The following is a 10016-nucleotide window of genomic DNA, read 5'->3' on the forward strand; positions in this document are numbered from 1 at the left end:
GTGAGTAGTTTGGCGGTGAGTGTTTTGCTTGATTGGCAGTTGGGGCATTGGAACAATCCTTTGTCTTGGGTGGAGGGGAGGTGGTAGTCTCCGCCTGCCGCTCTAAACACTGGGGTATCCCATTAAAGGGATCTGGGGGGAGTGATAATTTCTGCGTGCCCAGGAGGAGCCAGGACCGATGGCGGTCCCTTTGGTGGGTCACCTTATTTGATGTAAGTCTTAGGAACCCCAATCTTGATTAATCTACGTGTCACTTCTGGTGGGTGGGCCGGAAGTATTTTGATTGCCCCATGCCCAAGCCAAACCTCGGTCATACCACTTCCCACAGGGTGAGATAAAATATCTTCTAGATTAAGCAACTCACTCAAAAAGGTAACGCTACACCAAATTCAGTCACTCCTCGGCCACCTGAACTTTGCATGCAGAGCTTTCTGTGCACACCTGGTACAGCTAACAGAGAACTTTCAGTCTCCACATCACAGGGTTCGCTTGGGTAATGCAGTAAAAGCTGATCTGCTCATATGGCTTAAATTCCTTGATAATGGCATATCTCATTGGTAGGACATTCTGGCCACTCAGCATGATTTCTAGATACCCTCTGACGCTGCATGTTCCCTAGGTTTTGGGGGTTATTTTACAAGTAGGTGGTCACCCCACTAGAAGGGTTCTCCTATCACCTGTGATCTTACATTCCTTGAATTCTTTCCTATTGTGGTTGCCATTCACCTGTGGGTTGATGTTTTTAAAAATCAGATTATTATTTTTAACACAATACCTGGCTGAAAAATCCTGTCAAGTTTCATTTTGAGTCCATTTTCTCTTATCATTGATATGGAATTTGTCCTCTCACTACAAATAAGCCGACAGATGACTTTCCCTGGGTGGTTAGTATGTGGCATTCCCCACCCGCCTCCAGTCAAAGTTCATACTCTTGTGTGATTTGTTGTTTCTTGCAAAACCGCAAATCTCACTTGAAATCATTCTTTTCCCTTCAGTCAGGGATTATTTTCAACACCATTGTGGTTGCTTCAGGAAAAGGTATGTATAAAGAGTATTTTTCTGCCATAAAGGTGGGGTAAACATTTCATAATTCTGAATCATATTGCCAGTTCAGTAGACAATCTTTAATACAAACTGTAGACCTTTCACTTTTATTTTGGTGATTTGACCTTTGTTATTATTTTAACTTGTTGATTTTTCTGGTTTTGGTTGTGAGACACCTTTTGTGGGCTTTGCCTAAAATGTAATAAAAATTGTGTAAATAAATAAATGCATTGAGGTAAAATTCACTATTACTGGTGATTTTTTTCATATTATTGGTCAAATTGCACATCTCTCTGTAGTTTCTATAAAACCCTGGGGCATGCCATTAGCATGATATACATAGAGTAGCTGCTTATATAAAGTGTAGTAGAGTGGCCTGCCGAGGATTCTGCTTCACAAAATCCACTCAATATTTTTCTTAGTGTGCATTTTTGAACCATGTAAAGGCAGACCTCAGCCAAAATTAACTACATTGTTTACAATGGAAGTGTTGAGTAAATGCTTAAAGTCCTCCCTTTGAAATTATTTGTAGCTAAAATGCTTGAAATAACACCTTGAAGTATGAATTACCTACATTCAAATTGGTTAACAACCTTTCAGGGCTTTTAAATTTTTAAACGTGAAAACAATTTGTGACAAGTTGGTAGACCCATTTAAAAGCAAGTTGTGTTGCAGAACAACAACAACAAAAAACCCATGGAGATTTAGCTCAGACTTATCTCATTCTTTTTAATTTCTGCCTTTCAGGCATGAATTTCTTATACGTTTTTTCCTGGATTGCTGATATTGTGGAGCTGATAGTGGGAAAATGGCTACCCCTTGGAAGTGTGATGCAGTCTTTAAAATCTAAAGGTAACTTAGATTAAAACCAAGTCAAACTATCTCAGAAAACTTTTTCTTTTTTTAAAAAAAATAATTTTTATTACTTTCTTTTCTCATAACAAATATCCAATATCATTACTAAACATTCATTTTCCAATTCCCCCCCTCCCTGTTGACTTCCTCAACTTCCATTTCTGGTTTGTTACATCAAATGATACATTCTGCTGTTTGTATGTAATACTATGCTATCCAATTGCTGTACTTCTTCTCTGTAAATAAAGTTGTAAATGTTTATTTAAATCCTGCCAGCGAGTCCATTTCTTTTTGTTGTTTCTGCAAATATGTTGTAAAAGGTTCCCATTCTTTTTCAAAGTCACTATTGTCCTTTTCATGCAGTTTGTCCATTAACTTTGCTAACTCTGCATAGTTCATCAACTTTTCTTGCCATTGTTCTTCTGCTGGTACAGAAAGTGAATGCTTCAACTACACATGCACCTTCTAATAGCTCTGCTGTAATGTTTTTGACATTTGTTTTTAAAAAAATTAGCCTTAGAGTCCCATCACCTTCCTTTTAAAAACAGTCAAAACTTGTCTTCTTCATAAAACAAAGATAAACAGTGCTTATGTATCATTGATAAAACATTTGCTACTGTTTTCTTACATTATATCCTCCCAAATGATCTTCACTACTGGCATTATTTTCCCAAATGAATTTATTCCCCAAATGAATTTTGCAGTCACTCCTGCTCTGAGATGGTGGAAGCACTACCATAGATTAGAGGAGAGCTTTCAACCTTTTCTTGTTTATAAAAATGGTGGCGGGGGGGGGGGGCTGTGGAAGTTTAGCTCAGGCCTTTCTCATCACCCCCCCTTTCTGTTTTTCAGGCATTTTTGCATGCATTCGTGACTCTGTGAGATGGACAGTGAAAAGACTTGTGGGTACTTTAAATATATGATTGTGTAGCATTTTCATCTAACTCTCCTTGAGTGTTTTTGTCTGGCTGCAATGTTTGCTTGAAGTGCAGTAAAGGCTCTTGCTTTCCTGGGCAAAGAGATAGGGGTGTTGGGCATACTTGGGGTGTCAACTTGAATAACATATGGGGGGCACAGGTAATCCTCGACCCACATAATCAATCACATGGCATGCCACACACACACCATTTGAATGGCAGTGCCCATCAACTGGGATGGGAGATTTGACCCCCTCAAATATTTTATTGATTTTTGTGTAGATGGGATGTAGCTTGGTGCACAAATGTAAGATTAAAATCTCTTGCTGTGCCTATTATCACCTCTGGCCCTGGCTACCACTGGCCAAGGATTCAGTTGCCAAGGATTGCAGCTCTTGGGTTCGAAAAGGTTCCCCAAACCTGATCTGTTAGGTAGAAAAACCGGAAATATATGCATACCACCCATTCTTAGTGTTGCCATATCTTGAAGAACAGATAAGAGGACAGCCCAAGCCACCCAAGCCCAAATACCCCAGACATTTCCTTTAAAATATAAAAATCTGGCCAGACGGGCATGTTGACCCCCCCCCCAAAAAAGAGGAGATGTCTGGGTTTTCCTGAACGTATGGGAACTCTGCCTTCTCTTTGAAAAAATGATGATATTGGGATGGAATGCCTCACATTAAAGGGCCTACTGAAGTGAGTAGTGAAATAGCAGGGCAAGTTAGTACACCATATTTATTCCATAAAATAGGATTGCTGGTTTCCCTCAAGCTGTATTTCAGAAGAAGCTGCAGCGATCTTCTCTGATGCTATATTGCACACAAATAGACCCCCGTCAGCAGACTACTTGTGAGCAGAGTGATTTGTGTGACTTGTAATCGGGGCCTGGTGAGATTCACAATAGGAATCATCCTTGGCTTCATTTTCATGCTGTTTACTGTTTTAATCTGAAACTTTTCATTTGCAGGTATAATCTATTTTTCATTGTTTCCTGATTTAAAGTCAGAAAATGGTAAGTGTTGGAAAAGACTCTGAATTAAAAGCAGAGGCACTGTATGTACTTTTCTTTGTTTCTTTGTTACGCAAGAAAATCTTGAATAAAATCTAATTTTTAGAAAGCTGAAAGATTTAAAACAATACATCCAATAAAAAATATTAATTCACTTATTCTAAGTTGTAAAATACTTCACCACTTAAACAGCTACTTGATCCCAACTTTCTGTTAGAAAATATATCACAAACTTTTAGTTTTCTTGTGGTTATATTTATTATATTATTACATTTACACTGGGAAGTGTTGTTGAGCGTATGTTCGTTTCCTTGAATAAAAAGTTAGCTTCACTGACAATTGGCCCTCCTTCTTCATGCTGACCTGCATCTGTTCCCGTATGCATGTTGGGGTTAAAAGCGGGTCCTGGGTCTGTAAAGGTTGATGATACCCCAGTTGAGAATACTAAGTTCAGCTGATGTATGTTGCACATATATAGGTATTTGCTAATAAAATACCTGCTTAAAATTACAACGCTGAATCTAGAACTTCCTGTTGAATACATTGAGTGGCATTACTATATTATATTTGAGGGCTCTGCATCCTTCATGTCTCTCACAGAAGGCAGCTAAGAAAAGGGAGAGGGAGGTGTTTGAGTACAGCAAGAATGGAAGAACAGTGGATGGCAGAACTTTGAGTAGAGGAAGCAGGGATGGAGGAACACTGACAGAAAAATGGTTATTCTTAACAACAGCATAGGTCTGAGTAGAGCAAACAGGGTGAAACAGTGAGAGGGCAGTGGTGATTTTAAATAATGTCAGAGTAGGAATTTGAGCCACACACTGATTCTAGTTTTATTTTGAAATGTTTACTACATGTAAAATCCATATCTTTTTTCCTTTGCAGATGAATTAAAGAGAGAAATAGGTCAGTATTCTAACACCACCCAGCTTAAACTATCAGTTGATTCTATATTGCAACACTTCTTATCCTCTGAGTCCATTGTGTCCAGTAGGTTTTTGTGCTAACAGAAAGCACTTTCTTTACACAAGGAAGTTTTTCAGTGTTCCACCACCAAATTTCTGATTTTGGAAGGGGAGGTGAATAATACTTCATTTTAAAGTGTCATCTTTATATTATATCTTTTCTTTTTCAGAACAACTGAAGGCAAAAATAGGTAATTCATATGTAACATTTCACACTAACAGGGGGGAAATGCATGTTCTTGAAAAAATAGTATATGACAGGTTATCAAACAGAATATGGAAGAGAAGAGGATAGAGAGGTAGTTATAGCAGAGCACAAACTTCCTTAGGTGAAGGAATGATTCTTTATCAAGATCTACTAGGATGAGTAGGGTTAGGATCCAGTGGATCTCTGGCTGACCTGATAGGTTCCTGGCACAACTGGGCTATACTGGCATAACTCCCCATTCTTGGCTCAGCTGGATATATGCTGGCATTCCCCCCCTCCATCCCAACTCAGCCAGGACCCAGCTGGCTGTCAAGTAACATGAGCAAAATGTGATATACTATAGTAAAGTGTGCATAGAATATGCATATTTGTGTGGAAATAACATATAAGATTGCGTGTGGAAATGTGTACATCAGGAAAAATTGCATTGATGTGTGTGTCAAGAGAAATGCACTAACAATGCTAATGAATTTTCATGAGGACTTTTCATTTGGGGATGTGGAGAACTGAGCCTTAAGACTGGGAAAATAAGAAACCAAAGTAGACAGATTAGCCGATCCCTGTCTGTTGCTATCTTTCCTTCTGGCAGTTGCCCCTAGGTGTTGATATTCAAATTATGATCGTATCTTGGCAATTAGCTATTTTCCCTTACTGCCAGGAAATCCAACACATTCCTTGTTGAAAACAAAATCATGCCTGGAACACAGGTCTGAATTGGATGTAATGTTATTCAAGCCTTTGGGTCTGATTGCAGGTAAAGGGGAGAGAACCAGTTTGGGAGCAGGGTATAGGGATCCTTTCACATGAAGAATTCTGGATACATGTGACTTCGGTGGCAGGGATTGAATGTGAGGGCCCCTTCTATCGAATATTACCTTTCTTTGTTCCCTTACAATACTGGTGCCAGAATGAGAATGGATCCATTCATGTTTCCACAATTGCGGAAGCAGCATCTCATTAGAGAACTCCTAACTTGCTCTGCATTGCCCATGTGCACAGAACTGACACGGCTTGAACAGAAGTCAAGTGCTCCAACTCATTAGGGACATAGAGCTGCAATGTCATATGGGCAAAATGGATAAACATGCCACAATTAGAGACTTTGGAAGAGGGTTCTCACCCGCAAATTATCTGGCTGATTTACAAATACCTAAGTACAGACACTCCTTTACCCTGGCCAGATTTAACGTTTTGCCCTCTGCCCTGCTGCTAGGCAGATATGAGGGCAAACCATATGAGTCACGTGTTTGCCCATGTGGCTCATCGGAAGTGGAAACAAGTCTGCATGTATTGCTGCACTGTAGTTACTACGAGGATCTACGCCTGACCTTTATTGCCCCAGTTCTACAAAAGCTTAAAAATGAACCAGAACTCCAACGTATGAGAGCCTTGGTAGAAGATAAGGTTCCTGAAATTACGATCAATGTTGCCAAATTCTGTGTAGCCACTATTAGGCACAGGAAACAAGAGCTTTCCAATGTCAATATGCAGGCGAAGGCAAATACTTAATTTTATTTATGCTGTCTAATTTTAAATTGCTATTATGGCCTAATCTGTATTGAAATTGTCCTTTGTTTTTTCTGGCGTTATGCTTCACTGACTAGCTGTACGAGTTAATCTGGTCTGTGACCGTTTAATAAAATTTGCCTGACACGGCTTGAATATTTGTGTGGACTTCTTGTGCCAGCATTACTGGTGGTTGTGTGACTAGTACTGCCTGTATCATTATTGCCCATGAAACTTCTTTGTCCATTCCTTTGTTCACAGAATTTGCAGATGTCCATCTCTACAGAGGTGAGAATAACAAATGCTTGGAAATACTAATTAGCAAAATAATAAGCAAAATGATAAATCAATCCTGGGGTTTGCAGTGAGAGTGGAGCAACCACTTCAATATAATTAAAACCCCAGTTGTTTCATAGGGCTTATGTAGAGCATCCTGCAAACCACACCCCACATATCTCTCTCTCTCTCTCTCTCTCTCTCTCTCTCTCTCTCTCTCTCTCATCCATCCTAGATTTTATTGAAACTTTTCAACATACACTACAGTAAAAAAAGGCTCTGCATAGCAAGCAGACTGTGCTTGATACTCTGTTTCCCAGAAACAACTGATACAATGGAACCCCAATGTCATAAAGGGTTTTGTGCTGGTCTGGGTGAATTAAAGTGGCACTGACAGTGTCAAAATGTGTGTTTTGTATATAGAACGTTTCAAGTTCAATCCCTATCATTCATCAAAAGGATTTTCAGACCCTTCTAGATTTATTTATTTTTGCCAAGATATGGGATTGTCAGTTCCTCTACTTTCTGATTCAGCTCCAGATGCAGCTTTTAGCTGTATAAAAATGCTATGTGTGATTTGCATCTGACCTTGCATCACTCAGGGATGTCCCTGGCCCAGCTAGCACAGTCAGTGGTCAGGGATAAATGGAAGTGTCCAAAGAGATGCTTCTTCCAAACTTTGCCTTGAATGAAACAAAGCTGCCTTTGGTCAAATCCCCCTTGGTCAAATCCCCCTTGCCAAATCCCCTCAAACTAGATAGCAATGAAAGGTAAGGAACCCTTCACCTTTAGAGTGTTCATATTTGTCTGTCCTTCTATCCCTCCTGACCTTTTCTCAGCTTTTCACATTCATGTTTAAGAGGGGTGCACTATTACTTGTTTACAGATTAGCATAATTTATTTAAAAATCAACACAAAGCCTGCTGCCCCAAGTGCAAAGAATGTGCCAATCATCCTGAAAGAAAGAGGTCCACCTGTGCTGTAAATAATGCACAATAAATGACAACCCATTGAACATGCTGGAACTTCAGTTGTCGAACACTTCAGAAGTTGAACGTTTGTCAGGGAGTTATGTTTCTCTCTTCACAGTAATTGCCACTTCACACCATTGACCTTTTTATGGTCTTTATTTACAAGTATTTACAGAAGTCATCATGAGCTAATCACCATTAGTCTGACTCTGTGGAATCAGAAAGCACCAGTGACCTCTTCCTCCATTTCCAGCATCTCCTTTGACCCTGTCTTTTGTCCTTGTGTCTGGCTCGAGCTGTTATAAATCTACCTCCTCCTTCCGATTCAGAGCTTAACCCTTGTGGTGCCTGTGAGGCTGCCTGCTCCCTTTCCACCTCTTCCTGGTTCCCTGTGTCTACAGGAGTTGACGTTTCCCCGCTGGGCTCTCCTACCCTCTCCTCTTCTGCCTCCTCCATTCCTAACCGAACGCTCTCTTCCATGTCACGGGATTCTGAGCATACTGATTCTGCCCTGATGTTTCGGCTTTCAAACACTGACAACCCAGAAGTGAATGCTTCCATTTTTGAACGCACCTCGGAAGTCAAACTGAGGCATGTTTCTCAGTTTTTTCAATGGATTTTTCCTACTGGGAATTGCACCTCGGTTGTTGAACATTTCGGAAGTCAAACGGTTTTCTGGAATGGATTGCAATTGACAATTGAGGTTCCACTGTACTATGGACTGAAATAGAATTGCATGGGGGTGGGCATGGGTTTGATACTCTTTGAAGCACACTTTATTTACTTCTTTTACTTAGAAATTCAGAGTGCCCATTATAGATAGATAGATAGATAGATAGATAGATAGATAGATAGATAGATGATAGATGCCATTTGTAGTTATCTATTTTCAGGCCTGAGTGTGATCTACAAGGGGGTGTCACTGTCCTTAAAGAGTAACACATAGCTCAAGTCTGTGCCTTTGTGTTAAGTCCTTTTTTCTTCTTTGCAGCTAATGTGGTCTTGGACCCCAAGACAGCTCACCCAAGACTGAACGTTTCAGATGGAAAATGTTTTTGGGACACAGGAAACATATCTAAGGTTCCTAACTGTGAGGAGCGGTTCGACTCCCATACATTTGTTCTGGCAAAAGAATGTTTTTCCAAAGGAAGACATTACTGGGAAGTGGAAGTTGGCGAGAAAAGAAAGTGGGATTTAGGGGTTGCCTCTGAATTTGCTCACAGAAAAGGGGAGATCACGCTGTCTCCTCAGAATGGTTACTGGGTTATAGGACTCGAAGGTAGGAAAAATTATTGGGCTCGGACAGAACAATGGACCTATCTGAAAGTGAGTGGGAAGCCAACGAAAATAGGGATATTCCTAAACATGCCAGCTGGAAGCCTATGTTTTTATGATGTCCACAATAATAGGAAGTTATACACATTTTCTATTTGTTGTTCTGGGAAGCTGTATCCCTTCTTCTCTACAGGCTCTGTAGCTGCAGAGCTAGACAGCCAGCCACTGAAGATTTCCCCGTGGCTTAAAGAAGATGACATTGTTGAGGAAGACGGGAAGAAAGCAAACATCTCAGAGATGGCTCAGGATTAGTGTAAATCTTTCGTTTAATGAAAACAGCAGGAGAGAAGTAGAAGTGGTTTTTAAAAACCTAGACTAAAAGCATTCTTGTTTAAAGGTTTGTATTATCACAACTACAGGGAAAAAATTCTAACTTAAAGGATGCAACTTTTTAAACATAAAATTTAGAATTTTTTGGTCAGACAATTCATTATGTAATTACAAAAACAGAATGGATTTTCTGTATTGTTCCTGCTTGTTGTTTATACTGTTGTGTACTTTTCTTGTGACCAATGTAAACATCTGTCAACCTCTTTACATAATCGTTTGTGTTGTAGCAAATATGAATTGAACATAATTGAATTTAGCATTCAACTATTTGTGTATTAACTGGCTTGAACTTCCCTACAAAAAGAATAAATGAGTATGCAAAAGCTAGTTTTAATGCTTTTTGTTTTGTTTTAAAAGATGTGACCAATGTAACACTTTTGCAACCTGAAGAATGTGTTTGTAATTTAGATAACTGTTTTCTCTAAAAATATATTTTTAAGCCCATCTGAGGCAATATACATTAAAAAAAACAAAATTACAGGCAAACCAGGGATACACTGAGGGTAATTTATAATTTCCATTATCTGCTCTCGGTCTTACAAAAAACTCTGTCTTACAAAAAAAACAAAACAAAACCCTGTTCCAGTATTAAACAGA

The 10016-nt window shown here is 39.4% G+C and overlaps 1 protein-coding gene across 1 annotated transcript; it reads left to right on the forward strand.

The window, feature by feature from the left end:
• The first annotated feature begins 901 nt into the window (after positions 1-901).
• LOC114581820 (butyrophilin subfamily 1 member A1-like) lies at positions 902-9463 on the forward strand. Its single transcript, XM_028702459.2, has 8 exons — positions 902-1038; positions 1792-1896; positions 2752-2805; positions 3787-3831; positions 4714-4734; positions 4964-4984; positions 6769-6795; positions 8746-9463. Exons 2-8 carry the CDS (start codon positions 1794-1796, stop codon positions 9339-9341), a joined length of 867 nt encoding a protein of 288 aa, XP_028558292.2. The 5' UTR covers positions 902-1038; positions 1792-1793; the 3' UTR covers positions 9342-9463.
• The last annotated feature ends 553 nt before the right edge of the window (positions 9464-10016 follow it).

The sequence above is a fragment of the Podarcis muralis genome, chromosome 13, assembly GCF_964188315.1.
Source record: "Podarcis muralis chromosome 13, rPodMur119.hap1.1, whole genome shotgun sequence".
Classification (NCBI taxonomy): Eukaryota; Metazoa; Chordata; class Lepidosauria; order Squamata; family Lacertidae; genus Podarcis; species Podarcis muralis.

Coding starts and splice junctions, on each gene's coding strand:
- LOC114581820 (XM_028702459.2), top strand. CDS start 1,794: ATGAATTTCTTATACGTTTTTTCCTGGATTGCTGATATTGTGGAGCTG. Junction 4,735..4,963: donor TGAATTAAAGAGAGAAATAG/GTCAGTATTCTA, acceptor TTTCTTTTTCAG/AACAACTGAAGGCAAAAATA. Junction 6,796..8,745: donor AGATGTCCATCTCTACAGAG/GTGAGAATAACA, acceptor TCTTCTTTGCAG/CTAATGTGGTCTTGGACCCC.